Source organism: Prinia subflava, chromosome 9 (assembly GCF_021018805.1).
Source record: "Prinia subflava isolate CZ2003 ecotype Zambia chromosome 9, Cam_Psub_1.2, whole genome shotgun sequence".
In the NCBI taxonomy this organism is placed as follows: Eukaryota; Metazoa; Chordata; class Aves; order Passeriformes; family Cisticolidae; genus Prinia; species Prinia subflava.
In genome coordinates this window covers 29,670,043-29,691,090 of record NC_086255.1, presented here as the reverse complement: position 1 = coordinate 29,691,090, position 21,048 = coordinate 29,670,043, and the positions used below count along the sequence as shown (strand labels likewise).

Here is a 21,048-nt window from a genome sequence, read left to right as displayed (position 1 = left end):
ATCTCTACTTTAGGACGACGTAGACAGTCTAAACCCAGTTCTCAGGGATAACCCGCAGTTACATGAGGAGGTAAAAGCCTGGGTAAAGGAACAAAAGGTTCAGGAGATTTTTATGCAAGGTAATTATGTGGGAAATTGTGTTATTTATATTCTGTGTTAGCTAGTTTAAGGCCATTACTTGTGTGGGACTCATCCCATAGCATTTGTGATATAATGGAGAATATATTTTTTAACTTGGAAGTTATTTTTTTGGAAGTATTTGTTAATACAAGAAAACAAGAGTGTAAGAAGCTATTGATGATTGCTTCAGACTGTTCTTAACTTACTTGATGTTTCAGTGATTACAGCAAAAGCTGAATATCGTTAGTCTGTAGATATTTTATAAAATTTGTTGTGAAAATCAGTGTGTATGAATGGCATCCACACACATTTTGGCATGTTTACAACTGTTCTGTGTTCTCCTAGTGTTACTGTTACGTGTGATAACTTCTCAGATACGTGTCTGTGCTTGTAGTTCTTCACAGTTCTGTCACAGATGAAGAATACTTTCAGATCCCCACCCTCTCTGCTCTCTCTCCCGACTGAAAGTTCCTTTCAAATCAGTTACAATTTGTAACATGATTCTAATCCTGGGAGGTTGCAGAAAAAGCTGTGTACCATAATATTTACTCTGTAGCCACAAGTTACAAGAAAACTAGTATGAATTTGAAGAAATTATTTTGGTGCCATCTTGCTGATAGTAGACATACTGTATGCATTTGCAGTATATTCATTAAGTTTCAGGAAGCTCTGCAGGGGGATTCCTATTACTAGGAGGCAGAAACCAACCTCTGCAGATCTGGGCTAAAATCCCCAGGAAAGCAGTTCCAGAACAAAAATGCTTAAGCAGTCATTTTGTAAATGAAGATTAGGAGGGAAGCTGTAAATAATCAGATATTTTAAGGATGGCTCTGAGGTTTCCTTGCTGTCTAGTCTCTTTGATAAAACCAAGATCAGAAGACAAAAGGAATGTGGTAAGTATAGTACTGAACTTAGAGTGAAATACTTCTGTCTTTCCTTCTGTGGAGTTTCTCATTTGACTAGACGTGATTCTTATGGGCCACAGAAGAAGGATGCTGAAAAAATGAACATGGAATTGTGTAGATAGTAAGTTGGTATGCTGATGTTATTTTAGATGTTTAGATTTTTCTTTTGATATCATCAGATGCAATACAAGTTAATAGCCTGTTGATGAAATTTGCAGACAAAACTGTATTAAGAGGTGATGCAAAATCAAATCAGGGATATATGAAAAGGAAACTGGAATTGAGCTTGTTTATTGTATTTCATTAGAGTGACCACAAAATATTGTAAAAGGCTCTGTGCACACTGGTACAGAATCAATAGTTGATCAAAGCTCCAGCAGCACTGAAATGGTCATCTAAATGAGACTGCCAGCCCATCAGCCATGCAGCTCCCTCCCATCATTCCAGGAACTGTATTTTTGTCTTTATGGATGGAGATTCTCAGAGGTTTCTGTGCTGAGAAGTGCACAAATGAAGAATATTAGAGATAAGATGAATCTCCTGCCCATGTCCTTGGAGGCTAGCTGTCCTCATCCAAGGAGAAGCTTTAGCTGCACTTGCTCCCCTGATGTGGTGTGTGACCTGAGGAGACACACGCTCCCTCACGAGGGCCCTGGCAGTGCCCCACCTCAGCCCGTGGGACTGCTGTCACATCTCCTGCTGCAGAACCTGCTCCTGGTCACGCAGAATTCACACTGGCACGGAGCTTCCAGTGCCTTAGGGACAGCCCTGTGACAGCGCTGGCTGCTGGCATCTAGTCATGTTCTCTTCCTTTTCTCCTCTCTCCTCTCTGGTCTGCTTCACCTTCTCCATTACCATTTTCCTGTTCCCTGCAATTCAGACTGCATTTTCGGTTCTGCCTTGTCTAGATGTGTCTGTTAAGATTATTGCCACATTCTCGTGCTTCATCCTCTACAACATTTTTAGTATCCAGCCTTTTCCTGGTTTTCTGTGATGCTGAGACCTTCATATCAGAACTTAGTATTTTCTACTTTGACTCTGCAGTTAAAACACAGTTTATCTGAGGAAAGAGGAGGGTCGCATAGAAGGATTAAAATCTGCTTCTGAATATTTGGAAAGAAACATGCCAATCTAAGGAGGGAGAATTTTAGTCAAAACCAGTCCAATTATTTACAAGAGTGAGACTAAAGAAAAAAATTGGCTCATTTAAGTTTTTCTTTGGGCGGCAGTCACAGCAGCATGCTTTGCAGTAGAGATTGTAGCTTTGGCAGGAAAGTAGTTTGTTCCCTGTTTAATAAAAAATTAAACTCCTCCCAAACTTGGCCGAGTTGAAAGCTTTTGGGACAAATAAAACCGGTTCAAGGAACATAGTGAAATATCTTTGATTTTTAACAATTAAAATATTTGATTTCTTTCTTCCCATTAGATTTTTTATCATTACAGTCTCAGGCTGCATGTATAATAATCCTCTTGAAACACTGAGTGTGCTTCAGCTCTGAGCACATTTTCTCATAGTCCTGCACAGGCTGTTTCAACAATGTGTAGCTGGCGTGATTCAGCCAGGCCTGGAGACAAAGCCAGGCTTTTCCTGTAATGGCTGCTTGTGGCTGGGCTGGGCTGGAGCTGAGCTGGGCTGGGTCGTGTGACTGCAGTTTAGGCTTTCTCCTTCTTCCTGTCACCCCATCAGCATGGAAGAAAAAAACCCAAGCCACTGTTTTTCAAGGTAGATAAACTCTCTTTTAAAAATAGATAGGGTAACAGCTGGGATGAAGGACGGACACAGATTAGAACAAGGGGTAAGAGGGAAGAAATTGGCACTGGGTCAATGTAGGGGAGTGTGGGAGAAGCTGGAAGCTGTTGAGAAGAAAGGATGGAGCTTGTAAGCTGAGAAGACTGAGGGAAAGGACTTAGAAGCTAGTGGCCTGTAGTCATAGTAATGCTAAAATGAGACAGGCTGGGGAGATGCTGGTTCTGCTTATGCAAGAGACTGAAAATCATTCTGCAGTTAGCAGGAGGATGCAAGAGAGGAGGGGCTTGGACGGGAAAGTAGGAACAGCAGATTTACACAGAGACACAGGCAGAATTTTACTGAGACTGTCTGAATAAGGCAGAGCTTTGGGACAGCCATTAAAAGTTCAAGATGGGGAGAATGTGGATGGGTCAGGCAGTCAGAAGTGTGGGAGCTGAGCTGGAGGTGTTTTGCAGAGGCGTATGGAGTAAGGGTTGGAGAGAAGCCATCAGGAAATGTGTCCCCGTGGGAACCCTGTCTGCTCCAAGACCAGAAATGTGAGACACAAGCTGGTGGATTCTTCCTCTTTTTCTGCCCATATGTACCTGTGATTGGCAGTGCCTGTGCTGCTGGAAACACACTCCAGGCATGAGTTAAGGCTGGTGGCTCGGGGTTCAGGAGGTCTCAGGGTTTCAGTTGTGCCATGAATGATGTGGATGGGGGTAAGAAGGCTGCTGTGGTGTGGTGTTTCTCTTCCCAGCTGGTTTTAAAAATGAGTCACATGCAGAAAGTGTTTCAAGAGACCACTTGGAAATTACTAAATAATTACTGCTTCTGCACTTCTCTCGATTTCTCAAATGTTGACATTAAAAACAATCCTTACAGTAGCACACTGTCACATGCAGAGGGTATAATAGACCCAGTTGTGTGATCCTGGATATTTTTTACTAGAGAAAGCTGTCACCTGTGAGGTCCCTGGCCTGTTTGCTGCAGATGTTTGAGCTTGCTTAATGTACTGGGCAGGGCTTGGAAAAACTGATCTTTAGGAAAGACTGGGGAATTCTGGCCTTGCCTGTGTGGTTCAGCAGCTGAGCAGTCTTAAATCACTTCAGCTAGGCTGTTTGGAGGTTGTCACTGACTGGTTTTTCCTCCCTTCCTGTTTGCCTGACCTGGCCCTGGGGTTTGATTGCGCAAGCAGCAATACCCACACAGTTGGAACTGAAATTAGTGGCAGCGTTGCTTGGTCATACAAAATGCTATATAAACACCAAGGGCAATGAAACTTAGGAGTTCCAGTGATCAAGTGAGACACTGAATATGATTAAAACTGTTAAATCTCGATTTCTGGGTCTTGAAATAAACTGTAAAATAGATACTGGATCATAATACCTCCCCATCCACATGGGCTTTTGAAGGTGAATTAAACTGAGCTTTAATGTGTGGGGTTTCTTTGGATTGGTGTGTCTGAAAACAGGAGCTGAATACTTTATAGTGTGTGTGCTTGAGTGTTCTGAGTGGCCATAGCAGGCGCGGATCATTCCACTGCCTTTCTGCCTGTTGAAACAAACAGTAAAATAGGTACTGGTCATAACAGCTCCCCATCCCCAGGGGCTGTTGGAGGTGCATTAAACCGAACTTTGCAAAAAATATGTGAGATTTCTTTGGATTTGGTATGTCTGAAAACAGGAGCTGAAGTGTTCATAGTGTGTGTGTGCTTGAGTGTTGTGTGTGGCCATAGCAGGCACGGGATCATTCCACTGCCTTTCTGCCTGTTGTAATGGAGAGAAACTCTGTGGTCACCTATGGGAAAGACTTGGCAGATGCAGAGCCTAACCACCGAGATGTAAATCTTTCAGCCAGCAAAGCAGCTGTGGGCATGTGACTAGCCTGTTAAATGGCTTCTGTATAACCTGCTGCTGCCACTTTCAAGCCTTTCAGATTACTTTTCTGTGGTTGCTCTTTGTAGGCAGGAATTTTCCCATCATGTCATCACAGTTGCAGAAAGATGTACTTAGATAAGAAAATTGTGTGTTGAAAATGTTAGCAGAATTAACCTTAAAGCATACTTACATGGACCATTTGCATTTCAAAATGTCTTCCTGAATCTGTGGTTAGCTGTCCATGCCATTTGCACTATATATTTGCTGTGAAGCTTAAATAAAAGGCAGGAAAATCCATGCATGACTTTTTTTTTCCTTTTTTTTTTTTTCCTGCATTCCTCAATGGCTTTTTTATTTCTTCCCCTTCCAAAGGTCCGTACTCCTTAAATGGTTATAGGGTGAGAGTGTACAGACAGGATTCTGCCACCCAGTGGTTCACTGGCATCATCACTCACCATGATCTCTTCACCCGCACTATGGTGGTTATGAATGACCAGGTGAGTTGATGGGTGATACTCAGGAAACAAGCTGCAGGTAAACTGTGCCTTGGGAGGTTCTAATTTCTGTTGTAGCACTCAGACACACACCAAGTTTGTTCAGTTCCAGCAGGTTGAGGGTATTGCTGCACTGAAACTACAGCCAAACTGTGCTGGGCTCTCAGTTAAATGCCCCTGAAGCTGAGCATTTGTGCAGATATGATTAATACCAGTCCTGCAGTTTCTTCTGCTGTTTCTATTTGACTGGTGAAGTCTTTGAAGTGAAGCAATCCAGTTTGAAGAACTGGTCTTCCCTGTCTGCTCTGCTGAGAATTTCTTTTCACAAGAATGAAATCTTTCAGCACTGCAGTAATGGTTACTTTTTCCAAGCAATTGAAATAGTCACTTTGTGCAATTTATCGAATTAAGCATTTACTGCAGCCCTAATTTTTATTTGCTGTGGTGGGTTTTAGTTTTATTTTGGAATTTGATGTTATGAAAGGAGTTAATACTGATACTTTTAATGGCAGTAATGAATTCTATTTCAGGAGAGTAATGACTCAACAGAGTGAATGACCCATCTGCCTTGAAATGACTGACAAAACCATGTGTGACAATAAAAATTTAAGACTAGTCTGTTACTCAGATAAATTCTTCCCCTTAATTTGCTCAAATTAATATTCCCCAAATGTTGCTTTTTTCACTTTATACTATAGCCTTTGAAGATCTGTGTAGCATTTCCTACTTTATGAAGTGTTTCTCACTAGTAATGCTCAACAATTCTAGAATTCTTCTTTCCAGTCATTTTGATTCTCTTCTTGTAACGGTTTTGCTTCTGTTGAAAGCAGTACTGTAATGTGTTTCTGCAGTATAATTTATAGTATCTTAAGATAATTTCATAAAATATTTGTATGTTGTAATTACTACTTAGGGGTTATTCTATGAATAGCTTGTTAAATCTTAAATTTGCAGGTCAGTGAACGGGGAAGCAATGGGTGGTGGGGTACTTTTTCCTTTAAAAAAAAATTATTTTTGCAATGACATGTAAAGACACATTTGCTTTGGTTTGACACTGTTCCCAGCATTTGTTGTGTCATATGTCAGTTCTGCTTGTCAGGATTAAGTAGGCTTTTCTCTGATTAGTCTTTAGCACACAAAATAGACTGGTGAACACTGGTACAGAAAATACAGATTAGGCATTGTCTGAACATCTGTGGATTGTTATTTTCTCTCTTCTCTTTTTTCTTTTTTTTTTTTTTTTCATAAACCAGGTGTTAGAACCTCAGAATGTTGATCCTTCTATGGTTCAGATGACCTTTCTAGATGATGTTGTTCACTCTTTGTTGAAAGGTGAAAATATTGGCATCACTTCACGCCGACGGTCTCGTTCCAACCAGAACAGCAACACAGTTCACGTAGATACATTTATCTTTTTACCTAAGTATTTCCCTATATTGCAAATGTTAAAAGTACATGTTTAAAGACACTAATTACCGTTGCATTTAAGTCCATTAATAACAAATTATTTTTAGGGTCATTATACACGTGCACAAGCAAATAGTCCCAGACCAGCAATGAATTCCCAAACTGCAGCACCAAGACAGAATTCTCACCAGCAACAGAGGAATACTCGGCCAAATAAGAGGAAAGGCTCTGATAGCAGCATGCCTGATGAGGAGAAGATGAAAGATGAAAGATATGATTATATAGGTCGAGGAGGTAAAAGTGGTTAATGGAAAGGGAGGGAGAGCTTCCTAAAACTGTATTAGACTGAAAATCTGATAGAAGTGTTTTTATCTTTTGCAGAAAACCCCAAAACCAAAAATAAACACTTTCTTAGTAAAAGAAGAAAACCTGAAGAGGATGAAAAAAAATTAAATATGAAGAGACTGCGGACAGACAATATCTCAGATTATTCTGAGAGCAGTGACTCAGAGATTTCAAATAAAAGATTAACAGATTCATCCTCAGAGCAAAATTCAGAAAACGAGTTAAAAAGCAAGAACTCTTCAAAGATAAATGGAGAAGAAGGAAAATCCCAAACTACTGAGGAAGTAGAGCAGACACTAACAGATAGACAGTCTCCATGGGATGAAGTACAGCAGGACAAAAACCATGAAGAGACAGAAAGGCTGAAGTCGTCAGTCGTGGATCATCAGGAAAAATCTTCGCCCCATGCAGCGGAGCAGCCAACGCTTTATGAGCAGAATGCCAAGGATCCTCCTGTTCAAGAGTGTAATGCAGAAAAACATCATCCCGTGGAGATAAAAAATGAGCAGTTTTTACCCAGACCTCCCACTCCTAAGTGTGTTGTCGACGTTACTAATAAAAACACCTCTGAAAAGGAGAACCAGGATAATGCTGCAAGTACCTTTGGTTTGCAAACGGTTCAGAAAATAGAATCTCACAGCAGTGATTTAAAGCAGCAATTTGCAAATGCAAATTTCCTTGAAGCAAGAAAACAGGAAGCCGATCAAAGTTGGGTTAGCAGTAAAACGGATTTGATACAACCTGGGGTTGTAAAAACATTACCAGTAAATGAACACTTAAATTCTGAAAAAGTGCAGTATGGCTCATTTATGTCTTCGTTAAATGTAGCTTCTGTAGCAGAAGAGAGTAAACTGCGTAAACAAAGTCCAGTCCCCGATTCTGTGAAGTCAAAATCTAGTGCTTCAGTTGATCATCCTAAAACAAAGTCACCTGATGTTAAGCCTAAATTCACCCAATCTTCTGATACTGTGAAGTCTAAGGTTAGTTCCCAAAACAGCCATGCTACTGGATTAACAAGGTCAGCCAGTAAAACTGATCATGATTTGCCTAGGTCTAGTTTTCATCCAGTTCCAGCTAGAGTTAGTGCTCTAGAAGCTACTAAGAGTCCTCTTATCATTGACAAGAACGAACATTTCACAGTATACAGGGACCCCACTCTGATTGGACAAGAAACAGGAACTAATCACATTTCACCTTACTTGCATCAGCATAATTATCCTCTGCATTCCTCATCCCACCGAACCTGTTTAAATCCCAACGCACATCATCCTGCATTAACTGGTTCATCCCATCTGCTCGCTGGGTCTTCAGCTCAGGCCCCCATGTCCGCTATTAACCCCCACCCCCTTAGCAGCGCATCTCACCATTCTGTTCATCACCCTCATCTACTTCCCACAGTGCTGCCCGGAGTGCCTGCTGCCTCCCTGCTGGGTGCCCACCCGCGACTAGAGACTGCTCATGCTAGCAGCTTAAGCCATTTGGCATTAGCACACCAGCAGCAGCAACAGATGTTACAACACCAGTCTCCACATCTTCTCGGACAAGCTCATCCTTCTGCTTCCTATAATCAGCTAGGGCTTTATCCAATTATTTGGCAGTATCCAAATGGAACACATGCTTACTCAGGACTCGGTCTGCCCTCCTCCAAATGGGTCCACCCAGAAACTCCTGTTAATGCAGAGGCTTCCTTGAGAAGGGTAAGTTCAAATCCTTTCTTACTGATGTACTTAGCTGGGCCTGGGGCCTCCCAGCAGTGATTTCCTAGGTACAGATGTGGTGTCACACTGACTTTACTGTGCTGGTGGGGTTTTGGAGTCGGCAGAGAACCAGAATGGAACCGCAGCAGTAACCGTTGTCTTATGATGGATGTGTGTAGGGAGTTTTTGCAGACCTTGATTTCTTAAGAATTCTGAAGAAAGATTGAATGTTTGATTTTAATTTATGACTAAAAGTGAGGTCAGCGAGCTTGTTTGGAAACTCAAGTTCACAGGGTAAATATTTGCTGCCTCGAACTGTGTACCATTGTGTAAGTGAAATGTTAGGAAAGGTGGCACATTTGTCTACATAGTGACATTTCATGCATGCTCACTCAGTAATGGTGGAAGGCGGAGAAGGAAGGAGTGCTAAATCCAGTAGGAAGTTCTGAAGAGAAATACTCTTGCATTTATAAATGTTTCATGCACTCTCTACACACATTTCTCTTGTCTTTACACCTCTCCGTGTACCCTTTTCTTGGTGTGTCGTTTTCTCCCCTTCTGTTTCTGTTGACACACATCCCTGCCTTCCCATCTGCTTTCTACTCCTCTGTATTCAAGTCAGGGTGATTCCTCTGTCTGAGTGTAACCACTCAAGTCTCAGAAGGAATGGTTTGTGTTTTCAGCCTAGTGCCCAGTGCGGTGGTGGGGTTTGGCAGGCAGACGTGGCAATTACAGGAAAAGTTTTCTTAGCTCCTGAAGGCTTGGGATATGGCCTGCTCATTGCAGACACCTCAGAGGAATAGTGTAAGATGCAGTGTGTAGTGCAGACAGAAACTTTGGAGAGCTTTACTGCCAGCTTCAATTAAACCACCACTGAGCATGTGCACACTGATCTTTAGAGGCTTTCAACTTGGCCTAATTTGGACAGATTTTCACAGGGACACAAAAAGCATGTCACTGACAGTGGTCCTTCTGCCAAATTGTAAGCCTTTGTGTCAAGGCTTGGCATTCTGAATGGTTGGAAAGATTTTTTATTTTATCATGAGGAAGGCTGTTCCTCCCCAGATTCATTCTTAAAAAAAAAGCCAAACATTGTGGCTAAGTCTTTCCCGAAACAGTCAGTTTGAGTTGGCCTTGTAATATGAAGTGAATTTGATCTAAAATGTGATAAAACCAAAATAAAGCAGTGAGGAAAAGCCTAAGAGAAAAAGATAAGTGGATTTATCTTTTCGTGTCGCTGCCTGCTCCACCCCATACAAAAGTCCATTTTAAAAGAACTTACGATAGACATTTTCACTTTGGCTGCCTGAAGAATGCAGCCCTGCATACTGAGGCACGTAGCTTTTTAATTATGTTGATATGTGGCAGTTGTCTTGTGGTGACTTGTCTTCTGGATCTCGCACTGGAGGCCTTTTTAAAATAGATCTTAGAAACCCAGAATGGGCGTTTCCGAGGTCGGTTTGCATGGATGCCACAATCATAGAAGGGATCTGTTTCAGCTCTCAGAGCAGCAGCAGCAGCTCAAGGCTGAGCCGTGTCTGTGAGCTGCAGGCAGCGTGCCCCAGGTCCACCTTTCCCCACTGTCCTTGGGTGGCTGTGGCAGCTCCCGTGGTCGGGCTGGGCAGTAGATGGCTGCAGGTGGAGTCACGAAGCTGTTTGGGCAATGCTTGGTGCTCAGGCAGATGTTCCCCAGCTCCTCTAGGGCGAAGGTGACGGGCCCTCTTTGCATAATACTTTAATACAGCTTACAGGCTGTTCGTGGGAACTCACCGCAGCGTGGGAACTGCTGGCCTAGGAAACGTGCGCACTAAAACTGTGAGCACAAACCCCAGTGGCTGCTTTAAATATTCAAAAACACAGAAATCATAACTTCAAAGTTGTAGCACCTGCAGATCTGTTCTGTGCTGTGTGCGTGTGTCATGAGAACTCTTGGCTCCCCTTCTGCTGCAGCAGCTCCCAGCTGGAGTTGCCAAGTCTGGGGAGGATAGGGGTGGACTGGTGAGGAGTGCATGCAGGGGAAGAAGGTGGGCATGGACAAGCACCATGAGGCTTTGGGATGCGCACAAAAGCTCATTCTTGTCCCCAGTCCCTTCTTGGTTTGTCCCCAGCACTTGAGCCCCACTTGACAACAGAGGCCCTGCTTTGCACTCCGCTGTGTGCACTGCTTGTCAGCAGGTCTTCTAAGCAGAGGAGAGAGAGGGGCCAAGAGGAGAGAGAGAGAGCTGCTCCTGGTCTTTTCTGCAGGCTGTTACACAGCTTTCAGTAAAGATAAGAAAACAGAAACCTAACAAAATAGTAGATTAAGTAGATTAAGAAGTAATTTCACAGATTAATATTTATCAGTGTGTCTATACAAGGAGGCCCACCTTTGGAGTGTTTAGGTACACAGCATAAAATTGGGCTGTGTGTTTGTCATGCTGCACAGTATGGCAAGGGTGTACATTTATGGTTTTAGTAGTGTGATGTTGATGATCAAGCCAAATAAAAATGCCTGACTAAATAAAGCAGATTAATTTGGATTATCTTACTTAATCATTTGGTTGGGGCAGGAGAGGAACAGTCCAGGAAAGAGATACTTACATCCCTTTTATTGAGATTTGTCATAAGGCTGGAGATAAAATTGCTTCCAGAAATATCAAACCATATTTGTATTTTTAGAGAAATACTTCTAGCAATTCTTTGAAGAGGTAATGGTTTTTTTACTAGTAACTGAATTTAAGTGTTGTCAGGTTGTCATTGGTTTGTTAATTTTGATGAGCTTGAGATGCTCATCCTGAGTACTTGAAAATTAAATAGTTCTCAGAATGCTTCTGAAATGTGTAAACTGTTTTGTATGCTGGCAGTCGAAGGGAAGTACAGTCATGTTTTAGTTGGTCAAAAAAAGTGACTTAAAGTGTTAGATTTTATTTACTTTCTATGATTTGATACTGAAATACATTACTTCACTTTGATCATTGGTAGGACTTGGTAGAGTTGTCCTTGCGGTCCCATGATTATTTTGAAACCTGATTGTATTTTTTTGTTTTGGTTGGTGTCAACAGAATACTCCCAGCCCCTGGTTACACCAGCCCACGCCAGTGACCTCAGCTGACAGCCTTGGTTTACGGAGCCACATTCCTGTGCGACCATCCAGCGCAGATCCCCTCCGGCCGCTCAAGCTGACAACGCATTCCAGCCCGCCTCTGTCCAAAAGTATGGCAGAGCATCGCAAGGAGTAAGTTTGCTGCTGAGCTCTGTGTGAGGGTACATTGCAGCAAGTGATGTTGCCTTTCAGCTTCCTTTTAGTTTATTTGTAGATGGGGATGCCCGTGGGGGACACAGGCTTGTCACTGTGTTGCCTTGTTGACTTGGTACAATACTTGAGTTCGTGAGTCATTGGAAGACTTCTGAAAATTGTACTTAATATAGAGGAAAGTTTATTTTGTGTTAATAGTTAACTTGCTCAGGGCATGGGAAGAAAGGTCTTTGTCTAGCACATTGTATTACATTCAGGCTAACCTGTGTTTGCTTAACCATTCTTCAAACAGAGAACTGGAGAAGAAAGCGTTTGTTGAACCTTCGCGTTCTGTTACCACTGCACCAGTGAAGAGCGAACTGGAGCAGAGCAGAACGCAGGCAGCAAAGGAGAGCCATATGCACAGACATTATGCAGATCCAATGTTGAACCAGCTGCCAAGGCCACCACAGGAGACTGGCGAGCGACTGAGCAAATACAAAGAAGAACACAGACGGATTCTCCAAGAAAGTATTGAAGTTGCTCCTTTTACAGCTAAAATAAAGGCACTGGAGGGAGAGAGAGAGAACTACTCCAGGGTAACATCCTTATCTTCAAGTCCCAAAAGCCATTCAGTAAAATATGACAAAGATGCTGAACGCTCTGTGTCAGAGCTGTATAAAATGAAACACTCAGTTCCACAGAGTTTGCCGCAGAGTAACTATTTCACCACCTTGTCTAACAGTGTAGTAAATGAACCACCAAGATCATACCCATCAAAGGAAGCTTCAGGTGTATATGTCGATAAGCAAGCTAATTGTCCTTCAACAGCAGCTAGTCCCCAGGCTCTCCCCTCCTACATTTCTTCCCTTTCAAAACCGCCACCTTTGATTAAGCACCAACCAGAGAGCGAAGGCTCTACAAGCAAGATACCCGAGCAGCTTTCACAGTCAGTGCAGTCTCATTCTGTAAATTCCTTCAGAAGTGACAGCAGGAGCCCTACTCAGCTGTCAGTCTCATCTTCAAATACACTCCGGAGTATGCCTGCCTTGCATAGGGCCCCTGTGTTTCACCCTCCTGTGCACCAGACCCTGGAGAAGAAGGAGAGCAGCTATAGCAGCCTTTCACCTCCAACTCTAACCCCTGTTCAACCCGTTAATGCCGGTGGTGGCAAAGTACAGGAGCTGCAGAAACCGCCAACTTTAGTACCTGAGCCCAAGGAAGCCCAGACTGTTTACAAGGGCACTTCTGAACAGAACTTATCAGAAATGTGGAAGTCTAGTAACGCCCCAAATAATGAAAAAGTGGATTGGCACAGTGAAAGAATGAGTGGAAAGTCACAGTCCGCTACGGCATCTGTTATTGTGCGTCCTCCTTCTAGCACAAAGTACGAGAACGTACCAGTAATGCAGGCTGCTTCCAAAGATCGAGCTAGCGAGAGATCCTCAGCTGTGACAAATCTAGCAGATTGCCTGAAAACAGCGGAAGCCAGGGAGACTGGAAGAGTCATACTGCCAAATATGAATTCAGACAGTGCTCGCACACAGTATGAAAAGAAATTTGCAGCTGTCTCGCAAGGCAGCGTTCCTCGTGCTGCCACCCCTACCACGGCCATCGTGTGCAGCACCAAGACGGATGTCCCTGCGCCGGCGGCGGTGCCGGCCAGCGTGCCGAGCCGGGCCAGCGCGGAGCTGACCTGCGCGGTGCCGGGCGCGGCGCCGGAGAGCGCGGCCCCGAGGGCGGCACCGCCCCACGAGGGCAAGGTCAGCGCCGCAGCTCCGGTTACATCCGCCGCTGGCAGCGCCGCTCAGCACAGCTCGGCCTTCTCCGCCTCCACTGACTTTGTCCATTTGAAAAAGCACAAGGCGGCGTTGGCCGCAGCTCAGTTTAAAAGTAGTAACACCGCTGAGCCCGAGTCCAGCTCTGTGAAAAATCAGACATTTTCAACCTCTCTCTCCCCAGACAGCGCTATCGTCTGTAATACAATAAACAAAGCGAACTCTGTAGGCAGTGGGCAAACTTCCCAGACGAGTCAGCCAAACTACCACACTAAACTGAAAAAGGCTTGGCTAACAAGGCATTCAGAGGAAGATAAAAACACTAATAAAAAAGAGAATTCAGGGAACAGCGTTTCAGAAATTATTAAGCCGTGTACTGTCAATTTAATAGCTTCTACATCAAATGATTTGCAAAATAACATAGATAGCAAAATCTTGGCGGATAAGTTTGTGAAGGAAGATAAGCACCCAAGGAGAAAAGGAAAACGAACTTACGAGTCTGGCTCTGAAAGTGGTGACTCTGATGAAAGCGAGAGCAAGTCAGAGCAAAGGACTAAACGGCAGCCCAAGCCAACTTACAAAAAGAAACAAAACGATTTGCAGAAAAAAAAGGGTGATACCGAGGAAGAAGTGAAACCAAATGGTGTTCTTAGCAGGAGCGCCAAAGAAAAAAGCAAGCTGAAGTTACAGAGCGGCAGTAACAGCAGTGAGTATATTAATCTGATTTGGAAGACACAGGAGCATGTGAAGTCCAACACTTAATCCTGGAGGGTTTATCATGCACAATAGCTGGGAAAAAGAGCTAAAAAACATGCCTGTGTAAATGAGTAGGTCCAGATTTATCTGTCTTGAGGCCGTTGGAAATATCCTGGTGTAAGAAATAGAGCGGTTTGTATGTCTGTGTTAACAAACTGGTTCCTGGCCTAAACGTCAGCAGCAAACCATCTCTTTCATGCTGTCCATCAGAACTGAGAGGCTGGTGCATATAGTTGTACTTGTATTGAGCTATATATATATATATGTTGGAGTTTTTTTATTTTAAGATATAATGCATTTATTTTTAGAGCATTGCTGGAGGGAAAGATTCTCTGTTGTTGAACTCTCATTCATCCTTTGATCAGTAAGCCAGAGGCAGTTCCTTGAGAGCCTGATGCCACTCAGTTACGATTTGGTTAATTTAATGGGAGGTTTAGGGGAGAATAATTTCACACTCCTAACTAGCATGTGTAGTACATGGTGTTAACATCCCTCTTGTTTAAGGCATAAAAAAATTTAAGGAAATACAAATTTCCATTTAAATGTAATACTATAACGTGTAGCAGATTGTAATTAGACTAATATGAAAAGAAAAACCGGTCTACCAACATAAGAGATTTTATTTAAAAACTTGCCTTATTTTTTATCCCAATTTATTCTTCTCCAAGGATTCTTCTTTGTCTTTGGTCTGGTTAAGTATGAGAGAATCTACCATTAAATTACTTCTTGTAAGATTTTTAAGTACAGGTAGGAAGAAAATGAGCAATACTGCCTGTAATTACATTCTGTGGCTTTTCACTGTCTGGTGTATAAAGTTACTCTTCTGCTATCTGAGAGTACTTGATCCCTGAATTGTACTGGGTGATGAAAGTGTTGTAGTCTGTTTGAAGTATTCTGGATATTTGCTCCAGTGGTAATAGTATTGCTTTTTCTTTCTGCTTCCAAGTAAAGGGAAGATCAAGGCGAACATGCCTGTAAAATCTTTCTCGACTTCCCTTAAAGGAAACTGTAAATACATACATTGAACATTTTAAGTGTTTATGACCTTTCTGTTGCTGCAAAACATTTCTTTGTGGTAAGTTGCTGCAAGAGAGCTGGTCAGAGATTCTTCTTTCAAAAAGAACTTTCCATTAAAGATGTACACAGAATCATGGTCAGCCTTGAGGAGCTTTCAGGAAAGGTGATGTTCCCTTGGAACAGCTGCCTGGGTTCTCTGCAGGAGGCTGGAGGTAACTAACTGTGCTCTGGGGCTCAGTGGCAGTTCTGCAGCGTGGGTGGTGTGTGGATTCCACCCCGGCTGAGCAGTGCTTTGTCCTGGTGCCTTTTTGGAAAGCCCCCCAGGAGTTTGTGTGGCAGCCAAAGAGCACTCAGAGCTCCAGGCTGTGAGGCTCTCTCCTGCTAAGCAAGGCATTCCACAGCCCTGCAAGGGCTGGGGGTCTTCCAAGTGCCTGCTCATAGAGCTTGAGGTCTGGCAGCTCCCAGGTGACACCCAGGATCTCTGCTTCGAAGGCAGAAAACATTGCTTTGGATTAGTAAACCTGTACTTGGGCCTTTTTTGCTCTTCAGGTTTTAATCCAGTTACTGTCATACCTTGGGTGAGTGTGGAGTGTGGTTTCTAGGCCAAGAGCTGAGGCACAGGCAATCTGTCGCTTGCAAACTTTGTACAAGTCATCTCTGGCAAAACACCAATCTGAACCCAGGTACCAAGTCCAAAGTTAGCACCTGACCCTTTTATCATCCTACATCAGATCCCTGTTTACAGGACATGAACTTTCAAGAGTAGTGGTAGATGAAATGACAGATAATTCTCTCTGTCTGCAGATAAGAGTGGTGCCACTTTCAAAACTCCTTAAAATGAAAGCTTGGTTAAATAACAACAGGGTTCAGTTTCAAAACCTGTATGTGAAAATTGCACTTATTACTCAATAGACTTGCTCCTTATGTTACTTGGTGTCAGATCTGCTGACTTGGGTATCGAAAATAGAATTACACTGCTTGGCCTTGCAAAGCCACCAAACCAGACAGAGTGTAAATGGATTCTGTGAATATAGCTGCAGTTCTGTAGTCATATCTGTAACCTTAAAAATAATGTTTCAAAGGAGTTGGAATTTGGCTTTAGGTTGGTTTTTTCAAGCTCTTCTTTTATTCATTAAACTGTGGTCTTTTTTGGCTACACCTTCACTTGAAACAGAGTTCAAACCTAACTTTTGTGCAGTATTGGTTTTTTTTGCTTTGCTTTTTTTGTCAGAATGAGACTCTGAAAGTGGTTTTAGTAGAATATCTGGTGAATGGTACACCTAATAGAAGGGAAAATGTAGTGTCTTGGGAGCTTAGCAGTTACTTAACTGTGCTCCTGCCTGTGTAAGCTGAATTGGTACCTTTGCTTTTTTAACTTCGGTGCTGACAGGCAGGCAAGTGGAAATAAAAATGAAATATGTTATGCAGGTAACAAATGTACCAGAAAAACATGTTGACCACTGACTGTCTTGACTGTAATCTGTGAGGAAGCAGTGCCAGTACCTCATCTGAAACTCTCCTTACTTTTGCAGCTGGTATACCTCGCTCAGTGTTAAAGGATTGGCGCAAAGTAAAGAAGCTGAAGCAAACAGGAGAGTCCTTTTTGCAGGATGATTCTTGTTCTGAAATAGGACCAAATTTGCAAAAATGCAGAGAATGTAGGTTAATAAGAAGTAAGAAAGGAGAAGAACCAACTCACTCGCCAGTATTTTGTAGATTTTACTACTTTCGGCGGTAAGTATGCCTGGTTTCCTGGTAATGTGGTGCTTCAGCTTTTAAAAATAATACTGGCAAAGGACTGGCATACTTGAAAGCATGTCTGACTTTTCTGTCTCAGTCCCCCCCATAAAAGACAGCATCTCTTTTAACAATATTTCCATTTGCATTTCTTTTGTGGATTGACTTCATTGCTGTTTAAAGCTTTGTAGCAAAGACATCAAAACATCTGCCTGGTGTACCTGAGGCAAGCAGAAAGTGCAGCACATTGCCATTACACAGGTGTCTGACATATGAAGTGGGATTTTCATAGGGCAAGCTTCAGCTTTTCTGGACAAGGTGTACAACTGCAGAGTTGCACGCACTTGTAACTGTTCTTGTACCTGGTGGGAATGTTGCTCAGGCTTTTCTGGGAGTTTTCTGAGGGCAGAGAGGAGTTGTGACCTCCTTTTTTGCAATTAATGGCCCATCAAGGGAAACTCACAAGGAAGAAAATTTCCTGGGGTGCAGGAAGCACAAAGAAAGGGTAAAATAGCTTCAATTTGTGTATAGATTGTGCTGTCAATATTAACCTAACTTGTTTTTGACAAGAAACTGTTCCCTAAATGGGGTTTAATTTTTTAGAATCAATCTTCAGTTACAAGGCTTGGTAGATCTATAGGCATTGTTTCAAGGTTGGACTCTGAATACCTTCTCTGTAAAAACATTTGCTTCCACATTTGGCAAAGTTGGAATTTTGGTTGGTTTTATTCCCCCTGTATAGAGCAGAGAACATAACAGTTTGCCAACATTTAAAAAAACCAGTATGGAATTAAAAAAACTTGAATGTTTTTCATTATATTGTGATAAATTTTACAGCAGTTTAATTATTTTCATTGTGTTTAGATAGTAGGGCTTGAATTTCAAAAGATGTTTACACTTCTTTTGGATATTGTTGTTTTGGAAGCGGAAAGTTGATTTCATCTTGTTCATTTGAATACATATCTAAATGTTGTTTTTGGTACTTCTCAATTCAGGACTGTTTCGCTGGCATAAATTGCTTAACTGTTATAATCACATCTTATAATGATTTAACTTGTTTTGGATAAGATGGAATTATTAATTGTTACTGCTTAAAAATAGGCTAAGTATAGCCAGGGTTAGTGGAATGGGCCTGGGTAGGGCAACAGGAAAGCCTTTTAAAGGTCAGAGTTCAGTGGGTACAAAGCTGTTAGCTTCTATTGGTGATTTGTTCTGCTTAGCAAAATTTAAATGTAGTGTTTGGACTCAGGTTTTCTCAGTAGCAGAGCAGCAGGATACAAAAACGTATAAAATATAAGTCAAACTCAGTGACTACTGTCACAGACATTTCAAAAATTGAAAGTGAGGAAGGAAAGTAGGTGGGACCAAACTCTGACCAAAATAAAAAAGAAAAAAAAAGAATTTTTCTGTCTGCAATTTTAAAGGAGTAATAAATGCTAGAGAGAGAGAGAATGATGAGTGAATGGAATGCAAAAAAATTCCTAAGAAGTTAGTTTTCGTTTTCATGATTTCTTATTTATCATTTTAAAACTATTTTCATCAGTAGGGTTTATTTTACAATTAAAAAAGGATGTAGGATGATAAGGTGAAAAGAAAATGTCTGTGTTTTAATATTTAACAGCAAGGTAAAATAGCAGGTATATTGGAAGTCAGAGTATGATGGCACATGTAGTCAAACTATCTGTTTTCATTTTTAGGTTGTCTTTCAGTAAGAACGGCGTGGTTAGGATAGATGGTTTCTCCTCTCCTGATCAGTATGATGATGAAGCACTGAGTTTATGGACACATGAAAACTATGAAGATGATGAACTGGACCTAGAAACTTCTAAATACATCCTGGATATCATAGGGGATAAGTTTTGTCAGTTGGTAACCTCTGAGAAAACAGCCATGTCCTGGGTGAAGAAAGATGGTAAGGAGCCCTCAAAGCTGTCTCGTGTTGTGCACTTTTGCTTGGATGACCATTGCTTCCTTTTGCAGCTCTTCTGCGTAGCTCTCTTCCCCTGCTGTTGGATTTTCCTGGGCTGTGGGGAAGAGGACAGGGCAGGGTTCCTTCCTCTGTGGGCCAGCCCAGACCCCTCCCTGTGCCGGGCTGTGCCGGGCTGGGCCAGGCTCCCGCTGGGTTTGGAGTAGCCTCCACTCCCAGCTTGGCCTCCATCTCTCCAGCCAGAGCAGGAGGCTCCCAGCCAAGGCCTGTGGCGAGCCAGGTCCTGACTGCTGCCAGCAATGGGGTGTTTGTGATGTGTCTCCTTCCCCAAACAAAGGAGAGGGCTGGAGCAGCGCAGGCCCCGCAGAGCCGGTGCTGTCACTGTCACCTCCTCCTCCAAAGGCACCGGCCGTCCTTCTGGCCCGCAGCAGATGGGCACAGGCTGGTGGCTGTGCTGATTGCAGGCTGTGTGAGCAGGAAGTGGAGCAGAAAACACAGAGCAGCCAGGGCTCCTGAGCAGGCACCTCCCTCCCCTCCTGCCAGCTGGCCAGCTCACTGCCTTGGCTGCCCTTTAGAGCCAACACAGCCCGTGGGCAGTCAGGTGAAAAACCCTCTGGAGTGCATGGGTTAAAAGTGTATGCTAAAAGAGTTCTTCATGCTTGCAGCAATGTCTTTTCTGTATTACTGAGGCCGTGTTTCCTGAATGCTTATTTCTTTATAATGTGTTGATACTAGCGTTGAAGGGGATGCTGTGTAATGGAACTAAGGGGGTGGCTCTTGATGGCCTGTTCGTGAGGGATCACTTTCCTCCCTCAAAACCCAGTTGTGTCTGAGGGGAAACTTATGAATGCTTAATCTATAAAGACTATTCATTCTGTGCTTTGCATTTAAATTTCAGTCCTTTTATTCTGCTTATTTTGTATTTCAGCCAAAATTGCATGGAAGAGAGCAGTGAGAGGAGTCCGTGAGATGTGTGATGCATGTGAAGCCACATTATTTAACATTCACTGGGTCTGCCAAAAATGTGGATTTGTGGTCTGCCTAGATTGTTACAAAGCAAAGGAAAGAAAAAGTTCTAGAGGTCAGTTCTTTATGAACTAGAGTATTGTATAGGCTGTTTATTCTCATTTGTTGCAGAGCTGCTCATCCACTAGAACTGTCTTTCTGTAAAGTGTTAAATTACTCTTGTGTGTATTGGTTTCTCTTAGATCTTTTTTGCCTCCTGTTTTGTCTGTAGATGTAGAATCAGTCATTCGGAAAGCAACTGCTGTGGGGGCTATTTTAGCTCTTTGTCCACATTTCAGTCTTGTTGTGTGGATTGTTGTGGATTGCTTGTGCCTTGTCCCTCAAGGTTAAATCTTGTTCTTCAGTTGTGAGCCTGGTGCTCAGTCACACCTCCCTCTTTATGGTAACTCACTGCTGTTAAGACTTGCCTTGACTGGAGTCCTCCCTTCAGAAGTGACTTGTCATACTGACATAACATCCTATTTTACAGTTTTATCATAAAAAAGAAAGAGATGGAGACAAATACTTCAGGTAGTATTTAAAATGACTGTTAATGGAAGTTTCACAGTCCACAAGCCTACACATATACGTGGTTTATCCTGTGCTCTAATGGAAATGTCTGCTTTAGTCTGGAGAGGGAAATATAACAGGACTGACTTGCAGAGCTCTGATTTGTGGGTGACCCAGCTGGTTGCAGTCGAAGGGAGGGATGACTTGGAGGATTGATTTGGGCTCGGAGCCCTGGCTGTGACACCGGTGTGAGGGCTGCTTGGTGGAATGCACTGCCCTCCCTGGGAGGCAGGCACTGTGCCCTGGCACAGCTCGTGGTCAGACACTGTGCCAGGGGCTGATTTGAGGATAATGCTGTTTTGAAAAGCAGCTCCACGTTTGTCGTAGCCCTGTAATGTCACAGATGTGAAATGTTAGTGAAGTTTAACTGTTGGGTGGCAGAGCTTTGCCAAATGGAGAGTCTCACTCACTCTGTCCCCTGGCTTGCAGTGACAAGCCTCCTACACTGAAGTTTATAGGGAGCTAAT

The 21,048-nt window shown here is 42.8% G+C and overlaps 1 protein-coding gene across 5 annotated transcripts in view; it reads left to right on the top strand.

The window, feature by feature from the left end:
* Positions 1-21,048, top strand: part of JMJD1C (jumonji domain containing 1C) — a 158,865-nt gene that overhangs the window by 118,683 nt on the left and 19,134 nt on the right. For 4 of the 5 annotated variants that reach the window (XM_063406124.1, XM_063406127.1, XM_063406128.1 and 1 more), the window contains 10 exons: positions 14-119; positions 5,007-5,131; positions 6,382-6,525; positions 6,643-6,829; positions 6,917-8,577; positions 11,619-11,791; positions 12,105-14,275; positions 16,875-17,076; positions 18,777-18,991; positions 19,935-20,087. In XM_063406124.1, coding sequence (XP_063262194.1) covers positions 14-119; positions 5,007-5,131; positions 6,382-6,525; positions 6,643-6,829; positions 6,917-8,577; positions 11,619-11,791; positions 12,105-14,275; positions 16,875-17,076; positions 18,777-18,991; positions 19,935-20,087 — 5,137 coding nt within the window. The remainder of the gene's footprint in view (positions 1-13; positions 120-5,006; positions 5,132-6,381; positions 6,526-6,642; positions 6,830-6,916; positions 8,578-11,618; positions 11,792-12,104; positions 14,276-16,874; positions 17,077-18,776; positions 18,992-19,934; positions 20,088-21,048) is intronic. The other variant, XM_063406126.1, reaches the window with a different exon arrangement.